Here is a 20,615-nt window from a genome sequence, read left to right as displayed (position 1 = left end):
TATCGAGAAAATAAGCCCAGACAGGGCGAACAGGACACCGACGCGCAGCGGAGGTGTCTTGCTTCGCCATGAAGGGGCTTATTTTACGATAATGACCGGCAAAGTTCTATACATTATCCCGCTTATTACACGGCTACTTCCCAAAACGAAACAATTTATTTACAAAGTATTTGTTACCAGCATTCATAGTGTTGATCAGCAGAGAAATAGTCCGCCCAAGACGTTGACGTCGTCGCTTTGCAACCGACAGCGCTTGGGTTGATACATATCCCGCTTATTACATTGACAAGTTACCGGACTACGTGCGGAGTGATACAAAAGGCAAAAAGTCCTTTTGTTTACCTTGACAGCGGTCATTATTCATCCGTTGCCAATGAATTATCAAAAAATAATTCACTGCCGGAAGTTGTGAAGTGCCCATGCAAGTGAACGGAACGTTGAAATGACCCGTGTAATAAGCCGGATTAATGCACCCCTCCCAGCCAATCAGAATCGAGCATTCTTAAATGGAGTAGAATAAAGGGTGATATTCTATAAACAAAACAAAAACTGAACCTAAAAGAAAAATTCAGAAGTTATCAGTTGAAACAAATGTTATTGTAAGTTAATTATAATGAACCATTTTCTAATTATCTTATAGTTGTATATGTGGTATGCTTTCAATATCCCCTCGTGCAGGGCCGGCCCTGACCAATTTGGCACCCTAGGCAAGATTTTTGCTGGAGCCCCCTACCCCGTTGGATCGCACACTAAATTTGACTACCAATGTTCATAAACTCAGAGAAGCTACAAAGCTTTGTCTTTGAGATTCTTTGATTTTGAATAGAAAATTAAACACACGAAACGTATTACAAACCAAGTAACAAGCAATGAATCACTCATACAATAAGTATGCACAAAATACTGCAAAGAAATGCATGATGTTTACAAAAGGCATTCATAAGAAAAATAATAGATAGAGTTCAGATTCAAATTATTGTGAATACAATTAAATGTAGTATGGTTTATCTAGTTTGGTTCTAACCAGAGATTAAAAAAGCACTCAACTGAAGTGTAAAAAAAATACAAAATTAGGGCTGTGCAGAGGTAGACGGGACAGCAGCACCTGATGCTGTGTCACTGGGGGTGGTACTGAAATATTTTAAAAGTGCATCTGAAGGGAGAAGAGAAGTATATGTGACAACTGCATGTTACATTTTAATAAAAAAACAGATGCTTGGTGTGCTATACATGAGACTAATATAGACTAATGAAAATGTGATGAGATTCATTCAACTTTATTGTCATTGCAATGCAATTCAGTCTAACCACAGTGCAAAAAACAGTAAAGTGCAATGAAATGAATGTATATATAGCCTATGAATGATATGTGAAAGCTAAGGTGTGAAATATTAACATTAATACACTTTAACTGCACACTCTTGACCCCGCCCCCCTCACAGAGGGCAGGTACAGAGCAACGAGCCAGGCAGGCACCCAGAAAAAAGGCTTCTCCATTATTTAATAGCCTTTGCTATGACTTTATGTTGCTGTGGGCTTAAATAATATTTCGAAATAATAGTTGTAGGAGCCATATTAAATGTGCTTTATTTTCGTGTAATTTTACCCCGTGCCACTAGGGGGCTGTGTGGTTCAGTTGACCTCGGGTCAGCAGAGTGAGGCATTTAACCTGATTGAACCTGATCACAGGTTGTTGTTGATGGGGAAGCAAACAGTTTTTCGACTGTGCCCGTGTACGAGTTTATTTTTTGCAGGGTGGTAGCGGGAAGCTCGTGAATATTCATGAGGGAACTCATCCCTCATTGGCTGGGACTTGGCTCGCTGGGACTTTGTCAGAGGGCTTGTGAAAACAGAGGGCTCGTGAAAATCACGAACGCAAATAAATGAAACGTTGTTATAAATCAACACAAATCATTGTATCAATAGTGTGACACATGTTATACAGTAGTTGTTTTTAGCATTACGAGCTAACGTTTGTTTTGGCACTTACAGAAAGGTAGCTATAGAGTTGCCGTCGTGTAGTAGGTGGATTGATAGGTGAAAATCAATATTAAAATTCATGTAGCCCTACGCGAAAATATTCTATGGATAGGTCTACCGATTTTATGGCCCTTCTTTCTATAATATAATTGGTTGTGGGGTGTGGCAGAACCACTATGAACGAATATCAGAAATATACGGTTTATTCTTATCCATCTACACCTCCAGCAGGACCATCTCCTCAAAGTTGACATGGGTCTGGCAAATGTTGCAAGCTTTAATAAATCCTGCCATTATGCTCACCACTTATAGAAACGGAACAGAATGGAATCTTAATGGAAATATCAAGCCATGGATGGACAAACAATTAGAAAAAAAAAACACAGGGGCTTTTAGACGAGTGAGCTAACGTTTGTACTTACAGAAAGGTAGCTATTGAGTTGCCGTGTAGTAGGTGGGTATCATGTGTCACATTATTGCTAAAATGATTCGTGTTGATTTATAACAACGTTTAATTCATTTGCCGATGCGCTATACATAACGTTATAAAATATAATAAATACAAAAAGGATTTACTACAGTAGCCCCTGCGACACATAACAGTTTCACAGGGGCTTTTAGACGAGTGAGCTAACGTTTGTGCTTACAGAAAGGTAGCTATAGAGTTGTATAATAAACACAAAGAGGATTTACTGCAGTAGCCCTTGCGACACATAACAGTTTCACAGGGGATTTTAGACGAGTGAGCTAACGTTTGTGCTTACAGAAAGGTAGCTATAGAGTTGCCGTGTAGTAGGTGGGTATCATGCGTCACATTATTCGTGTTGATTTATAACAACGTTTAATTCATTTGCGTTCGTGATTTTCACACAAGCCCTCTGACAAAGTCCCAGCGAGCCAAGTCCCAGCATACAAGTCCCAGCCAATCAGGGATGAGCTTCCCGCTACCAACCTGCAAAAAAGAAATTCGCTGCCCGTGTGCCCGTGTGTTAATGCATCTTAGTTTAGTGAGGAATTCGGGTTGATTGTTTTGTTACATGCATTTTGAGTTAGAATTATTGCGGCTGTGTATTATTGGAAGGAAAATAAACCAGCAAAATAAACTGAACTGTCTTCGTTTTTGCGGTAATTGGAGCGCGCTGGGCGCACGTCGGAAACTATAAACGGAATCAACAACCAGTACTACTAAGTTTAGGGCTTAGTCAGTACATTTAGGTCGAAAAACTGCTTCGATTTGGAGAACGTTCACCAAGAGGACGCCGACTTGTTACATTGTGGACGTCTTCTTTGGAAACCATGGATGTGAGGGAGGGCGGTGCACTATCGCCCACTATGGGCCAGCCGCCCCTGTGTTTGGAGTTGCCGATCGCTAACGGAGCTGGAGCTACCGGAGTGAGCTACGGGTCAGCGACAGCATCATCTCACCGGGACATCATTCATCAAAGCCGGCCAACGCTCGATTGGGGTATGTGTGGATCAGCGCTGATATGAATGGCCATGGTAATTTGTGTGCACACATTCGCGTAAACCCAATGCATTGGTAGCAGACTGGTAGCAGTTAAAAATAACTTTCTCGTCGAGACGAGTTGTTTGCGCAACACAAACTATTTTGCGGACTAATAAAGCCAACTGAATTTGTCGTCATTATGGCTGAAGAGGGAACAGGCCAACTGGGCCTTGAGACTGAGCTTGCGGGTGCAGAGGTAAAATCTGTAACTGAAAAACGTGTGGGTAAATAAACACATAAAGCTTTGTTGGAAAAAATAAGCTTTTTAGAAAAGGAAAGAAAGTCTAACTTTGGTAAACTGTCTAAAGTAAAACAATTTATTCTTAAATTCATGGGTGATAAAGAACATGTGAATAAGGTTGAAAATGAGTTAACCGTTTTTAATGAGTTGTGTAACACAATACAGCAGGTGCATGCATCTTTATTGGGTTTATTGCCTGCTGAGGAAGCAAGCAAACATGAAATATGGTACCAAGCTAAAATGTTGAATGTAAAGGAATTTCTTGTGGGTACAAATCAATGGTTGTCTGACACTGCTGCTTGTCCAGCTACTAAAGTGGGTGATGATCATGATGATGAGGTTAATGATGATTTGCTGGGTCAAACTGAACAATCTCAAACTGTCCAAAGTGAAAATGAGATTGGACCTCAAGACAGCATTTCAAATGTACAGTCAAGGCACCATGGCTCAAACAGATCGTCAAGTAGCAGATTCTCCACTTCATCAGCCAGACGCAGGGCAGAGGCGGAACAGGCCGCACTCTTGGCCCGAGCTGCTGCTTTAAAGGCTAAACATGCTTTGGAGGAGCAGGAACTTCTCTTGAGGAGAAAAAGGGAGAAGCTTGAGCTGGACACTGAGATAGCTGCCACTTCTGCTAAGCTAGCAGTGCTACAGATGGGGAGCAGCATCAATTCAAGGCAATCTGATGGAATGGCTTCCTACTTCAGAAAAGGGGCTAGATCTAAGCTCACCTCTCTCAATTCACAGGCCTCAATATATGTGGCTCCACCCGCACAGCAGCGTGAATCTTTACCACAACAATGCAATGCTGAAACTTCAATCGTTTCAGCATCTTTGTCCATGCATTTTGCATCACAACCACAGCCAACTGTCAGTCATGGCTCTCAACTGCCTCACTTGCAATCAATGCCAACATTCAGTCAAAGCTTTCAACCCACTCTAGGCCAACAAGTGCAGCAACCCCTGCAAGACCAAAATCAGACAGCAGGTCTTTACAATCTGCTGCAACAACAGAATGACATAACGGCTCTCCTTGTTCAAATGCAAACATCACATCTGCTGCCGCGCAGAGAAATTCCAACTTATGATGGAGACCCTTTGCAGTTCAACACATTTATGAGGGCATTTGAGCACTGCGTGGAAGCAAAGACTGGCTGTAAAGGAGACTGTTTGTACTATCTCGAACAATTCACTAGGGGGCAGCCTAGAGATATTGTACGCAGCTGCCTTCACATGACTGCAGACAAAGGATTTGCTGTCGCTAAAAGGTTACTAAAGGAGCACTTTGGAAATGAGTTCAAAATAACAGCGGCCTACATGGAAAAGGTCACAGGATGGACAAGCATTAAAGCTGAAGACACCAAAGCGCTCAAAGCTTATGGGCTTTTCCTCCGTGAGTGTTCCAACGCTATGGAAGATCTTCAATATTTGGAGGAACTTAACATGCCAGCGAACATGAAGATTCTTAGTCAGAAGCTTCCGTATAAACTAAGAGACAAGTGGAGAGCAAAGGCATGTGACGTACTGGAGAAAACTGGTCGAAGGGCACGATTCTCAGACCTTGTCAAGTTCATTGAGTGCCAGGTCAGAATCATTTCAGATCCAGTCTTTGGTGATATACAGGACACTTCACCTGTGCTCAAAGGAGCTACAAAAGTGAGCAAGATACAGGTGACGCCACAGCTGAGAAGAAACAGCTTTGCAACACGGGTGGTCATTGAGGATGGATATAAAGCAGACACTCACAGGAATGAGGACGGATGCAGCAGACCAGATGGTGACCAGAGGGAAAAGGCTCTCGGCAAAGTGACCACCTTGAAGACGTAGGATTGTGGAACTCCTTGGGAGCCCCCGAACCACGCGTCAACTGACTAATCGTTCCTGCGGGTTCTGGAGTGGTGACGGTGAGGCTCATGGGGAGGCTCCGGGAGAGTTGGCAATCACGGGCTCACACGGGAAGAATCGAGTCAGGATCAGAAAGAATTAATATATCGATTTGATGTTGACCAACAAAAAACTAGATAATTATAATAATAAATATACTGTTCATGTAATGGTATAGTTAGGTCTGGGACCTGCGTAGCTAAAAAAACTTTTGGAAATAGTAATGGACGTGTCCGGGAAATGTATAGCTATATAGTAAAGATAAAACTGGGTTTTACTTTACTTCACTTTGCTAAGGCATATGCACGTTTGATGTGGTATGCAAAAGGTAGCGCAATAGGATGTTGTGCAGAGAATAAAGGTGCGGCCACACCAACCGCGTTGCTCGCGTTGGACACCGCGAGTACCGCGCCTAACCTGAAGCTTGACTGGTGTGTGGTGGTTCAACGCTCCACCGCGTCACCGCGCCACCGCAGCTAGATGAGTCCATGTCCATGCAAGTGAACGGAGCGTTCCCTCTTCGTCATAACTATCAAACCAAACATCCTTCACATTCACTGAGTGAACATTCTGAAAGTAAAATGCACATTTCTCGCTAGAAATGTTTCCATAAACGCATGTAATGGCGTAACTATGTCACTATTTCCACCCAGAATAAAGAAAGATGTCGGCCGTATGCTTCTGTGCAAGCTCACTACTCTCTGCCAGTGACGTCGGGTCAAGCTCCACGCTGATTGGCTACCGTGGCTTAGCGTCACGCGTTGAAGCGGTGAAAGTTCAATTTTCTGAACTCCGGGCGTTGGTGCGGTGGGCGCGGTACTGCGTTTACGTGCGTAATTACGTGCAACTTCCGCGCCTAAAGCCCCCAACGCAACGCTTCACCGCGTGTACCGCGCCTAGACCAATGGTTCCCTATGCAAAAATGCCGATTTTCAACGCCCCTACCGCGAGCAACGCGGTTGGTGTGGCCGCACCTTAAGGCGTATGCAGTGGCGAACTTAGCCCTTTGGGGGCTCCAGGCGAACAGTCATTTGGGGGCCCCTGCATCTACCGGTCTAATGTACCTTATATCGCATAATATATGGCATAATGAGATACTCCATACAGGGAATGAACAAAAGTCACTATCCTTCTTTCATGCAAATGTTAATTATCTATTTAAAAATTGAGAATAACATACAAAACAATAAGATTCGTTATGTTGACACATTACACTGACTGTTAACCTTATGTCATCCTTTACCTGAGGGTTTCCAGTAGGTCACAGCAGCTATCTGCTGTGACCTACTGGAAACCACTACTGGAAACCTACTGATAGCTGCTTCCAGCTATCAGTATTTTTCCTGTGCTCTTCAGACCTTTCATGGTTGATTAGATGCATTGCAAGGTTATTCCAGTCTTTAAATTCTTCCTCACTCAGTTGTTTTTGTTTTCCAAAAAGGCAACAACAAAAGCAAAAAACACGGTCTGCACTTTCACTGTAGACTAACCAAGACCTGTTCACCCTCTCACCATTTTTCATTACTATGTAATAGTATGCTTTTGTGAATCTGCGGCCCTTGGGCCAGAGTGCTGGGTCATCCACAAGAATATGTGTGCACCTGCCCAAGACACAGCAGCTTGGGCCAGAGTGCTTGGTCATCCACAAGTGTCTCGCAGTCATTGTTATCGTTATTGTCATCAATTTCAATAACCGAAGTGGAAGAAGGAGAGTGAGAAATATTAGCATCGCTGCTGGCTGTGCCAGAGCCACTTGGAATGAAAGGAGCAGTAACGTGACAGCAAACGACGTTGACGGCTGCTCTTGATCCTCCGACGGTCCCGCTGACACTGCGGTGGCTGTAAAAAAGCTGGATAGCTTTGGTAGCTTTGAAAGAAAGTCCTGCCTTTGGTCTTTCTTCTTCTTTTTATGTGACCCGCTTTCGTACGATCGCTTCATGTTTCACTCGATTTATGTCTCACTCGATTTCTCTCTCTCTCTCTTACCGCTTACTGTGTTTTGAATTTGACTTCATTGTGCGCACTACATGGAATAGTCCATGTAGTGCAGACTGAAGGGGGGTGCACACGGAAAGATTGTCAAAACATGAGTAATTAGACATCCCGATGCTACTATTGTGAAGAGATTTTTATAAAAATTATAAATATGGGGACAAAATATATGCATTGGGGCCTTTTGGGGGCCCCACAAACCTTCTATGGGGCCCGGGGCTCCAGGCAAATGCCTGGTTTGCCTAATTGTACGGCCCGCCACTGGGCGTATGCACGTTTGATGTGGTATGCGATTTACATAGGAGTGAATCAAAGTGTCGACAACATCAAATGCGAGCAATACGTAGAATAAATGAAGATTAGGTCATCCAATATACATAGTTAGTGTAGGACAATCGGGTAGTATAATGAAGCCAACTGTTAGAACCAAATACGGTTAAAAGTGATATTGAACATGCAAATTCTAACATTGTTATTTCCCTTTTTTCATCTTTTTGGGTTATAGATAAGAAATGGAATAGCGATACTGCTGGGAAGGGCCATATAGGCTAGGTTCTCAATTTAGATTCAGAAGTAGTGGGTTCACCTTTCAAATGCCACTGCTACTGCTGTAACGCTTTGATGCAACGTCAGCGTTTCATAGTCTGATTTTTTTTTTACTCTGATAAGTTACGGCACACAGGTATACTGACTCATGAAACATTTACGGTTGACTGCATTTGACAACAGCGTGGTCTCAAGACGGCTGCATAGACCCACCACTATCGACCTTTGGTTTTGTATTTACTGGTCTTCATTTCTCTTCACAATAGATTGGTTTATATACAGATGATTAAGGAAAGGAACTTCAACTTGGTTGCACTACACCGTTGTTAGGATTGGTTGTCATTTAATGCGCATGGCTGAAGCAATGCGCAAGGAGGGATGTAGTGTGAATATTAAATCAAAATTTTTTAAATAGAACTGTCATGCCAAGGTTGAAATCGGCTCAGAATAAGGAATGGGACACTCAAAACAACAATTTTAAATCTGTACAAGCACTTAATAGAATTGGTTAGATGAAGGAATACAAATGAGGCATTATCAATTATAATACAAACATATTTGAAACACATACAATTTTCAGGTCCAATGTTTCCAGAAGCAAGATGAGTACCGTGTATCACTCTGACACAGCTAACTTTGCACGTACTGCTTACGGTTAGATTCATGCTTACACTTACATTTCAAGGGTCCCATAATGGACTTCCATTAGAACAATTAAAAATAGAATTAAAGGAAACATGTTTTTGAACAACTAACTGCTGTACATGAGTCTGTATTTCTACAATAGAAACAAAGTTCCAGAGCCAGATGCAGACACACCCGGAGCCTACAAACTACGTCCGCCAAGCAAGGAGTAACAGTCACATGAGGAGATCAAATAACAGCAGGATTTGAATCAGTTCTGTTTTGGTTGTCCACCATTAGAAAAAATATTGTTTGGATAAATTACATGTATCATAATCAGCAACAGTTCGTACAGTTTTCCACGAATAAGGTTTAAGGAATATATAAGGTATGGATATGTTATTGACAGAGCAAGGAGGGGTGTATGTGATGATAGGCACAACATGAACATGGTGTACTTTTATCCCCAATAACACGGCTCCGGATGGGTTGGTGGCCAGGGCGATGGCATGATTACAATCCCTCAGGTTCGAATTGGCAGAGAACTCCGGCATTAATGACCCTTTCACAGGATGGATGGAGAATATGTTTGGGAGGTGGAAAGGCATGATCCAGTCAGTGCCCGTCGCGGGAATAATGGCAGTAACCATGTTAATTGTCGCCGGCTGCCGTTGTATTCCCTGCGCACGAGGGCTACTGCATCGGCTGATCACCACAGCAGTGGGCGCTACAGAAGCGCCAAGTGCCATTCAAGCTTACATGGGGATCAGATATGATCCGGTGAAAGTAAAAAAATAAAAATCCGGTGAAAGCAAGAAATTTAGCACAGATACTCTCTAAGGGCCACTATTTTGGAAAAAGCCGTTGGCTACTCAAAAATTCAATATGGCGGCCATTTTTCAAGATGGCCGCCATTGCTATTCAATGCTTATTATATCAGTTATTCAAACAGTGATCCAAGCACAATATTTGATACAAATACTATCTAAAGGACATGTTAATGGAAAAAGATGCTTGTCCCAGTAAAATTCAAGATGGCTGCATTTTTAAGATGGCCACCGTTCCTGTCGAATATTAATTATTCAAATTGTTCAAACCGTGATTCAAGCATACAATTAGGCAGAAATACTCTTCAAGGAACACTCTTTTGGAAAAAGGTATCTGCCACTCAAAATTTCAGGATGGCAACCATTTTCAAGATGGCCACCATTCCGTCAAATAGTCATATGTCTGCTTTGTCTGCCTCCCAGTGGCGTTTTCTCCCGGAGGCCAAGGGAAGCCAGGCTTCCCTGTTTTTTTAGGCTGTAGTTGTCATCCAATAAAAACATTTATATTAACAGTTTCGTTAATTATTTTGTGCTGTGTTGCTGTCATTTCTTCCCCATTTTCTCCTCTCATTGACCATTTCACATTGCGCGATACGGCGCCCCTGTTATAAACTGAAGACGCGGCGAAACACGACACTGAATACTGTGAGGAAGCCAGCCCGAGCTGGCATCCCTTGGTGAAAAAGAAAGAAAGAATTGACCAATCAGGTGAGGCTACTGTCATGACACCTGCCCTCCTCTGATTGGTCGGGAGGGTGTCAGGAGGGTGCCAAGGGAAGCCACTCGGCCCTTGGCTTCACACCAATCAAATCAAAGCATCATTATCAACGTCACCGAAAAAACTAACAAAACAAATAGTGCGAAATTAGCATGTTTGAATTATTCTCATTTTTGAGTAGCCTACTTAGCAAGTGCAGTTATGGAGGGTGGAGATTTAGATTGTTTACTTAAAAATAATTTTACCAAACTACCAAAACAGCAGCGAATCAAAATAAAATCCGATGGCAGGCCAACACCGAAGCTGAGAAAAAGCAAGGCTTCTTTGGAGTGGCTAGCTGGCAGCAGCAAACTTCAGCGACTATTTGGCTGGCCGTGTCTTCTTTTTGACAAGGATTCGTGCTCCCTTAACAATCCCTGGGTCACTACAGGATTCGTGGACCTTGCCAACTTGTCCCGGGCAATCGAGAGGCACGGTAAATCAAAAAGCCACATAGACTGCGCTGTGAAACTGGCACTGTTAGGACGTGTCAGGATTGATGACATTAGCGACTTGTGCATTTCGGTCGGGGAGGGGTTGCATTTATGATGAAATGTGTAATTTAATGAGATGTTTAGGAGGACTGTGTGTGTGTGTGTGTGTGTGTGTGTGTGTGTGTGTGTGTGTGTGTGTGTGTGTGTGTGTGTGTGTGTGTGTGTGTGTGTGTGTGTGTGTGTGTGTGTGTGTGTGTGTGTGTGTGCGAGAGAGAGAGAGAGTGGGCGAGAGAGAGAGAGAGAGTGGGCGAGAGAGCGCGAGAGTGTCGTGTCGGTCAGATTACAGGCGTGTGTAAGTCCTGGTAAATGACCAGGCGCTCAAATAGCTCTTGTAGTTGCATTAAATACATCCAAGCTGCAACATACTATTTTCTCTTAAGGTTTGGTCTCACTTGGCTTCCTCAAAAAAAATCCCCACGCCACGCCACTGCTGCCTCCTCTCCTTTGACCTGTCCGGCCTAGTTAAACTTGCCAGGGATATAAAATCATTTACATAAAATCATTTATATAAAATCATTTATATTTAATTATATATTTTTTCATATTCTTGCCCATAGTTCTTATTGAACTCAATACTGAATAATTAGCTTCCTCCTTCCTATTAGCACACCTAACCGAGACATGTATGCAGACTTCCAGGTCAGAGGCCAAATAGTCTCGCAAAGCCAGACCAAACTACAGCAAGTAGAATGGTCTGGAACCACGCTATTTAGAGCCGTCTATCCGGGGGGAAACTGGGCTGGCCTGTTGTTATTTCTTTAAACCAATCACAATCGTCTAGGGCGGGGCTAACCCCGGGGAGCAGCAGCGGTGTCCATCCGAAATAGTGCAAGAACATCTTTCTTCCTCAGCAAATGCTGTATGCAAATCTTTTGAAGTTCTTTACAATTTTCGACTGAAAGAGCCAAACATGCTATCTTTACAGCGCCGTCAAAGTCCTCTTCAAAACTCGCCATACTGCCTAGTTTCCGAGTTTGAGGGGGAGCACAATACGGGAAAGCCAGCAACAGGAAGAGGAGGAGTAGCGGTGGAATCCGACGCTAGCGCTATAGACGGCGACGCTGTCCATTTCCGCTCAGCCAGACTGAGTGGCCGGATAGTAAATGGAATATTTGGTTTGCTTCCTGTGCTGCCGCACTTTTCCCTAACCAGCAACACAATTTGAACAATAATCAAATATGAGGAGAATATATTTATAAATGGTCCTAAATTATGAAAAAACAGATACCATGTTGCACATTTATGCCGTTGTAGATAGGAAGTCCTAATACACCCCTCTCTTTGAGGAAGTGAAGTAGAAGTAAGTGCCACTGTGTTCCGCTTATTTAAATCATACACTGGGGGCTGACAGCGGCCATTAGAGAACTGAGGGGGAATCTGAGACGATGGAAAGTTATTATTTTACAGTTGTCCATTATATGATTTGCACTGGAAGCATCGATGAAAACAATAGCGTGTGTGTGTGTGTGTGTGTGTGTGTGTGTGTGTGTGTGTGTGTGTGTGTGTGTGTGTGTGTGTGTGTGTGTGTGTGTGTGTGTGTGTGTGTGTGTGTGTGTGTGTGTGTGTGTGTGTGTGTGTTCTCAAGAGGGGGATGGATGGGGCGGATTCAAACAAGGAGAGGGAGAAAGCTAATTAAATTAGCCCAATGGCGTCTGTTTCTCTCATCATCGACATAAAGCATAGTTGGTTAAACACTTTATGGACAATCCCTATCATGGTGGACCGACTGCAATCTCTTCTCAAACTGAAGTGAGGCTGACAGGTCGACGGCGGCCATATCTGAGTAGGCCTAGCAGTAAGCTTATCGGCCTTATAGGCCACATTTTATTTCCTCATTCACAATTTAGCTCCAGAGTAAAGTTGATGGTTTGTCACCGTTTGTTGAAGAGAGTCTTTGATCATTCGCTCTTTTAGCGGTTATTTTTTTTCCCAGACTTCCTCTTCAGTGCTCGTATCCAGGCGGGCAGGGAGGGGGGCGGGAGTGGGGCCTGGGTGGGGGGGGGGGGGCGGGGGACGTGCCGGAGCCCCATCCCCCTCTTTGGCCCCTCCCCCTGGCTCCTCCTCTGTTTCAGAGTCCTCCGGGGGTGAGTCCAAGTCCGAGTCCGTCCCCATGCTGATGTCAAACACCACGGGCGCTATGGCAACCACCTCTTCAGAGAACCGCACCCGGCGCCCCACCTCCATCCGCCGCTGAGAAGAGAAGGAGAACATGGTATCACAAACACATTTTATTAAAGGTATGCTATACCTTCTATAACTACGGCCATCTTGTTTCATAAAGTCCCGGACCCCTCAATCTGTTATGAGCCTCAGTTCAGGTCGGTCTTAATATTGTGGCAATGTGCAGTTAAAGTGATAACAAAGGTTATCAAGTCCATCTTTGTCCATATTTAGCGCCATAACGTTGCTAAACATTAGCCGACCACAAACTTCAGCCTACACCCGTAACATTAGAAGGCTGGATTAATAAACGCTTTACACATCATCGTAGGATGTGTAAAGCCAGGTTGTCCTTCATAACCATAACAATGCATGTGGTTTCTATGTGATATAAACCCGGAACAGGTAGTCGACTAAACGACAGAACATACCAGAGGTACATAGGAGGAGCAGAACCATATCAGTGTTCTGAACACTGCTGACAAACTGCTTTGGAATAAAACACGTCCAGAACTCGTTTGTCCGTTGATAGGAAGAATGCTTCGTGTGTTTGCTTATGAAAAGGATATTTGTAATGAACTAATAATTTAAAACAAAGTAATAGACAATATCGAATGACAAAAAAGTCTGTCGGACTCTCAGGTGATGTCAATCAAACTGCTCATATGACTGCCAAACAGAGCACCATTGTACGTTCACATCAGAAGCGAATTGCGCTGCAAAGTCGCTTTGGTTGCTCATAAAGTATCGCTGCGAATATTTCTGTTCGCATTTGTCGCTCAAGTCGCTCATGACGTACAATTCAATTTTGCAGACGCATTTAAAGGAGCCGTATGCTTTTAGTACAGACAGCCATATCAAAGAGTGAACTCCCATACACTTTGGCCATATTGCGGAGACGGTTTTGCTTGTTGGATAAAGTGCTTCGACAGCAAGTAGGACAGTGATTCCCCTCCAATATATATATATATATTAAAAAACTCCTAAATTGTAATTACAACGAGAACAAAAAAACTTTGCGTGCTGTAGTAGGCTAGTTAAAGGTTGGGTATGGAATTCTCTTTTTTGGCAATTTTTGCAAAATTACTTGGAATCCTTATCATAACCCACTTACAGCCACTGAGTTAGAACAAGTACTGACATGAAAATTAAACAAGTCAATCATCTGTGGAACGGGCAGGGCTCGAAAAACTCCAGCCAATGATTTCCAGAACCACCGAGTGGCATTGGACAGTAAGTACGTCAATCAAACGGTCGTACTGCCTCCCCCCCCCCCCCCCCGCCCTCGCTCCCCGGGCGTGACCCCTTCGTGCACGTACTCAAAGCTTGTGACCCAGAGCAAGCTTCTGTTTGTTGTTATCCTGCGGTAGCTACTGGAGCTAGCTAACTAGCTAATGGCTCGCTCTCGCGCATTTTTGTTCGCGCTCGTGCATGATTGCGCGTCCATGTACTTGGAATGGGTGGAGTCAGAGTCAGCGTTGAAGGAGAGGGGGTAGGACCATTTGAGTTGTGTGTTTTCAAAATCTGCTGGTATTTCGCAAATCCCATACCCAACCCTTAAATATGTTTCACTGATCTGCATCTGCAAATCATGGTCTGCACTCATTCGTCAAACAAATTGACATTGGCGCACATGGCTAATTTGCATACGCGCACAGGACTGGCTGGCTCCGAAAGGCAAATAATGGAACATATTTATCTATCTATCTAGGCCTATCTCAAGTTCAAGTGTTTTTATTTGTCACATACAATAAATTTAAGTGAAATGTTAAAGGGTCAATGCTCCACACTGTGCAAAAATAAATAAATAAAAATATAAAATAAAATAAAAATATAAAATAAAATAAATTAGTTAATTTATTTAGGTAAAATAAAAAATGTAAATAAAATCAAATTGAAAAATAAGGTGTTGAATTAAAAATTTGAATTCAAGTGTCTCACTGCCTGTGGATAAAAACTTCTCTTAAGTCTCTGTCCTTGAGTTAAGGCTTCGTAGGCGTCTACCCGACGGCAGCAGGGTGAAGAGGCTGGCATTGGGGTGTGTGTCATCCCTCCTGATGTTTTTTGCCCTCGACTCCACCCTCTTGTGGTAGATGTCCTTCACGTTGGGTAGGGACGCTCTGATAGTCCGCTCAGCTGAGCGCACCACCCTCTGTAGGTTGGCCTGGTCTTGAGTGGTACAGCTTCCGTACCAGACGGAGATGCATCCTGTGAGGACGCTCTCCACGGCTGAGGAGTAGAAGGTCTTCAGGATGGAAGGGGAGACCTTGAATTTCCTCAGCCTCCGGAGGAAGTACAGTCGCTGCCTAGATGACTTTGTCACATGTTGTGTGTGGAGGGTCCAGGTTAGGTCTTCAGTGATGTGCACACCCAGGTACTTAAAACTAGGAACCCTCTCCACAGGCTCCCCGTTGATGATGAGGGGGGTGAACCCGCTGTCCTGCTTCCTCCGGAAGTCCACCACCATTTCCTTTGTCTTTTTTATATTTAGGGCCAAATTGTTGGACTGACACCACAGTGCCAAGTCTGCCACTTGGTTCTGGTAGGGCTGCTCGTTGTTATCAGAGATAAGACCCAGCACCACAGTGTCGTCTGCAAATTTAATGATGGAGGTTGAACTTCCGGAGGCTGTGCAGTCATAAGTGTAGATGTTGTACAGCAGCGGGCTCAGAACACAACCCTGGGGGGAACCGATGTTGAGGGTCAGCGGCCCAGAGGTTACACCACCCTCCACTTTCACCACCTGGGGGCGGTCAGTAAGGAAGCTGAGCACCCAGTTGCACATTTGGGTGTTGATCCCCAGCGACCTCATTTTGTCGATCAGGCGGAGGGGGACTATGGTATTGAAAGCTGAACTGTAATCAATGAACAGCATCCTCACATAGTTCCCCCCCCCACCATCCAGATGAGTAAGAGTGGTGTTTAGCAGGTTGGAGATGGCATCGTCTCTGCTTCTGTTTGCTTTGTAAGCAAACTGGAGGGGGTCGAACGAGTTTGGCAGGGAGGTGCAGATGTAATTTTTCACCAGCCTTTCGAAACATTTCATCACTGCAGAGGTCAGGGCCACTGGACGGTAATCGTTCAAACATGATGGTTTACTATTTTTGGGCACCGGTACAATGATAGACTTTTTAAAGCAAGATGGGACGACAGCTTGGGCCAGGGATGTATTAAAGATCATGGTGTACACTGGAGCTAGTTGGTCAGCACAGGATTTAAGGACCCTTTCAGGGATCTGGTCAGGCCCGGCAGCCTTTTTCCCATTTACCCCTTTGAACACCCTCCTCACATCACTCTCACTTACTATGAAGGGGGGTTTGGTGTTATTCCCAAACATGTCGGCCATGACTACCATTGAGTTATGATCTTCACTCTCCATCTCAAACCGTGCAAAGAAAGTGTTGAGTTCATCAGCAAGGGAGGGGTCAGAGCTACACACCGAGCCGGCCTTGTTCTTAAAGTCTGTCATTATTCGCAGGCCCTTCCACACACTAGCGGGGTCACCAGCGGTGAAGTCGGCTTCCACTTTGACCTTATATCGGCACTGTGCAGCTTTTACGACCTTCCTTAGGCCATAAGCAGCCACTTTGTAGTCCAACATGTCCCCCGTAGTAATCCCAACATTATAGGCAGCAGTACGCGCTGAAAGTGCTGCCCTGACAGTTCCATCTACCCATGGCTTCTGATTTGGGAAAACTTTTATTTTGACTGATGGTATAATGTAATTTACCAGTAGGTGCATGTAGTTCCCGACTACTTCCGCAAACTCACTGACGTTGTCGGAGGACTCCCGGAACATTTCCCAGTCAGCGTTGTCAAGCGCGTCTTGCAGCAAGCCTTCTGATTGGTCATTCCAACGTTTTACTTCTTTAGTCACCACAGCTTCGTTAAGGATCTTTTGCTTGTATTTAGGGAGAAGGAAGATGGCAACGTGATCGGACTTTCCGAATGCAGGCAGGGGGATATCCTTGTAGCTGTCCTTGAACGGAGTGTAGCAGTGATCCAAGGTGTTGTCTCCTCGCGTCGGGAAGTGGATATGCTGTTTAAATTCAGGCAGGCCCCGGGAAAGTTTGGCTTTGTTAAAATCACCGAGAACGATGATGGCAGCTGCCGGATGACGATGTTGTTGTTTGTTTATCACCTCCTGCAGCTCGGATATGGCAGTATCTGTGTTGGCTTGTGGGGGGATGTAAACCGCGGTGGTGATGATTGCGGTGAACTCACGGGGTAGATAGTGGGGGCGGCACATAATGGACAGATGTTCCTGATGGGGAGTACAGCCCTGGGAGAGAACGGTAATGTTCCTCGGATCACACCACTTGTTGTTAGTCATGAAACAAACTCCTCCACCCTTGGACTTTCCGGACTCTTCCGTTCTATCCATGCGAGCGATGGAGAAATGCTCGGCGGGTGTAACAGAGTGATCCGGGATAGATGGGGACAGCCAGGATTCGGTAAAACATAAAATGCTACAATCTCTGACGTCACGCTGGAAGGCAATCCTTGCTCTAATATCATCCATCTTATTCTCTAGAGACTGGACATTTGCTAGCAGAATACTGGGCAAAGGTGGATGGTTTACCTTCCTCCTCAGTCTGTCCCGGATCCCCCCTCTTCTCCCTCTGTGTTTTGACCGTTTCCAGGGCTTGTCGCTATTACTGTTATGACCGTCAGTTTGTCGGAGAATCTCAGCTGGAAACGCCGACTTGCTGTCAAAAAACGTGCTAACATAAAATATGCCGCACTGATCCCTTATTTCTAAAAGCATTTGGTGATCATATGTGATCATACTAAAAGTCACATCAGTAAAAAAGATTAAATATAAAAAAAAATAGGTAAAATGCACAATCTAAACATAGAGACCCTATGTTGGTCAATCAATCTATCTATCTAGGCCTATCTATCTATCTATCTATCTATCTATCTATCTATCTATCTATCTATCTATCTAGGCTTATCTATCTATCTAGGCCTATCTATCTATCTATCTATCTAGGCCTATCTATCTATCTATCTATCTAGGCCTATCTATCTAGGCCTATCTAGGCCTATCTATCTATCTATCTATCTATCTATCTATCTATCTATCTATCTATCTATCTATCTATCTATCTATCTATCTATCTATCTATCTATCTATCTATCTATCTACGCGTGTCTAGTTTTAATGTGATGTATTTTGTGTCTGTCCAGTCAGACTTGTCTCCCTTATTCTGTGTGGTCTTGTAGGCTACTGTCCTGTGTGAGCCGAATCACCTAAATGAATTCCTGACGAATTGTGTCGTTTGTTATTAATAGAGACTTGACTAGGCTATCTATCTATCTAGACTATTTAATTAAAAATAATTCACCTCAGGCGGGGTTAGGCGGGCTGGGAATAGAGCGATAAAAGACAGGAGATGAATCCCTTGTCATTTATCCCTCGTCTTGTCGATTCGTTTGTGTATGTGACGATTTCAAAAACGTATTTTGTTTAAAGCATGACTACACGCGATTGTTTGGTTAGATTGGTGGTAAGGAGAGCAAATGAAAATGATTCCTGCTTAAATACAAACGTTCTAGATCGCAAATATTTCTTTGCTTATCATCACTTTGTATCAAAATCACTATGAATGTTGCACTCATTAACTATTGAACACAAAACAGAAAACACAGCTGTCATTATCACTGTCACTGACAGCGATATATTGTTTCACTTCTTATGACAAATGTACTCATTGTAAGTGGCTTTGGATAAAAGCGTCTGCTAAATGGTCATCCGTCAGCTGTCTATCCTCTATTAAACTGCATTGAATTGACACGTTTGTTCCGTGCATTATTCATAGGGAATAATGCACTACGGTCCTCTATGTTGTTGCACTACGGTCCTCTATGTTGTTGCACATAGCGGAACAGGAAGTTAATGACTCTATTTGGATGTAAACCTACCAGCACTTTTAGCTGCTCGTGACATGTTTGATTAGTGTCCTTTCACTGCTATCGTTCATTAAAGCAAGTGAACAAATGGAAAGTTGTTCTTATTTATAATCAAACATCTGGATAAAGCCAAGCAGACATCTCCGACGTCGCGAAAGAATGCAATCAAACGAGTGAGTGGACCGCGAGTGTATTTGAAAGTAACGGAGCCCGGGAACCTGGATATATGAGCGCATCAACGAAAATACTAAACTGTGAGACCAAGGATGAATGTGCCTTTGCCCTATCGAGGAGTGTGACTATGTGGCTACACATGCAGAAGCAGCAGTGGTGGTGGCCATGCTGAACGCGACCACACTAGCTGCAGCCCCCAGGGAACCGCGCACAAATGCCAAAATGGAGAAACTCAGGCGCCCGTCCATAGCGTTGGCTGGAACAGCAGAGACCTGGTCACACTTCCTAACCCGCTGGGGTGAGTACAAGAGGGGCACTAAACTAATTGGATCAGCTGTTGTCACACAACTGCTAGAGTGCTGTGAGGAGGATCTGAGAAAATACCTCACCCGTGCTGCAGGCAAAAGCCTAGTGGACAGTGATGAAAAGGACGTTCTCTCTGCCATGAGGGCACTCGCTGTCCGTGCAGAAAACTCAATGGTACCTCGACAGGCCCTATCTAACATGCGAAAGGGACACAAAGAGCCCATCCGATCACTTCATGCTCTCTTAAAAGGGCAGGCAGGCACGTGTAAATACAAAATTACATGCACTAAGGAGGGGTGTGACCAAGTCAACGACTTCACAGAGGAAATATTGCGCGATGTGATCGCCCGCGGCATAGCAGACCAAGAAATACAGCTCGATCTGCTTGGCGAAAAGAATCAGGATATGTCACTAAAGGACATGATAGAGTACATCGAAGCCAAAGAGTCAGGAAAGCGCTCAGCGTCACGCCTGCTTAACCCTCAGAGCACGGACACTATCAGCAGCTCATATCGACGGGGGAAGCAGCAGGACGTCTGCGCCAAAGGGGGCGCCAGAGCGGAGAAATCCAAGGTCAAGGCCGAGGGGACGTGCATCTACTGCGGCGAGGCAGGCCACGGCAAAACACCTCAGTGGCGCGCCAGGCGCAGCGAGTGCCTCGCGTACGGCAAGACGTGCCGGAAATGCAACCATCAGAACCACCTCGACAAGGTCTGCCTGGGTGGCCGACCATCTAGGCCCGCACCGGTGGAGACTGATGGGGTGTGCGACGCACAGCAGACGACCGCCTTCGGCGAGCTGTGCACACTCACCAGCACCGCCGACATGGTACGCACACTGCCCCTCGCCCACCACCTGTATGATGACATGTGTGACAAGTGGATGAAGCGCCCGTCCAACTCACAGCATTACATCCACCTCACACTCACCATTGAAAACAAGGATTACAAAGCACTGTGCCTCAACCTCCGGAAAAGCACCCGCACTGTGACCCTGCCTGCCATGGCTGACACGGGGTGCCAGAGCTGCCAGATCGGCATCAAGGTCGCCCAACAGATGGGCCTGAGCACGGACGACCTCATTCCCGTATCCATGACCATGAAGGCCGTGAATAATGAAGGCATACGGATTCTCGGGGCCGCCGTCGTCAGGTTCGCTTGTAACAGCAGCGACGCCCGAAGATTGGAGACGCGCCAGATCGCGTACG

At 44.6% G+C, this 20,615-nt stretch overlaps 1 protein-coding gene across 1 annotated transcript in view; it reads right to left on the bottom strand.

Moving 5' to 3' along the window:
- Positions 1 to 10,335: 10,335 nt before the first annotated feature.
- LOC132466269 (uncharacterized) overlaps positions 10,336 to 20,615 on the bottom strand; it is a 37,617-nt gene continuing 27,337 nt past the window's right edge. Inside the window, exon 6 of the mRNA XM_060063399.1 lies at positions 10,336 to 13,042. Within this exon, the coding sequence (XP_059919382.1) occupies positions 12,770 to 13,042 (273 nt within the window). The 3' untranslated portion in view covers positions 10,336 to 12,769. The remainder of the gene's footprint in view (positions 13,043 to 20,615) is intronic.

Source organism: Gadus macrocephalus, chromosome 10 (genome assembly GCF_031168955.1).
Source record: "Gadus macrocephalus chromosome 10, ASM3116895v1".
Lineage (NCBI taxonomy): Eukaryota > Metazoa > Chordata > Actinopteri > Gadiformes > Gadidae > Gadus > Gadus macrocephalus.
This window is presented reverse-complemented; position numbering and strand designations above follow the sequence as displayed.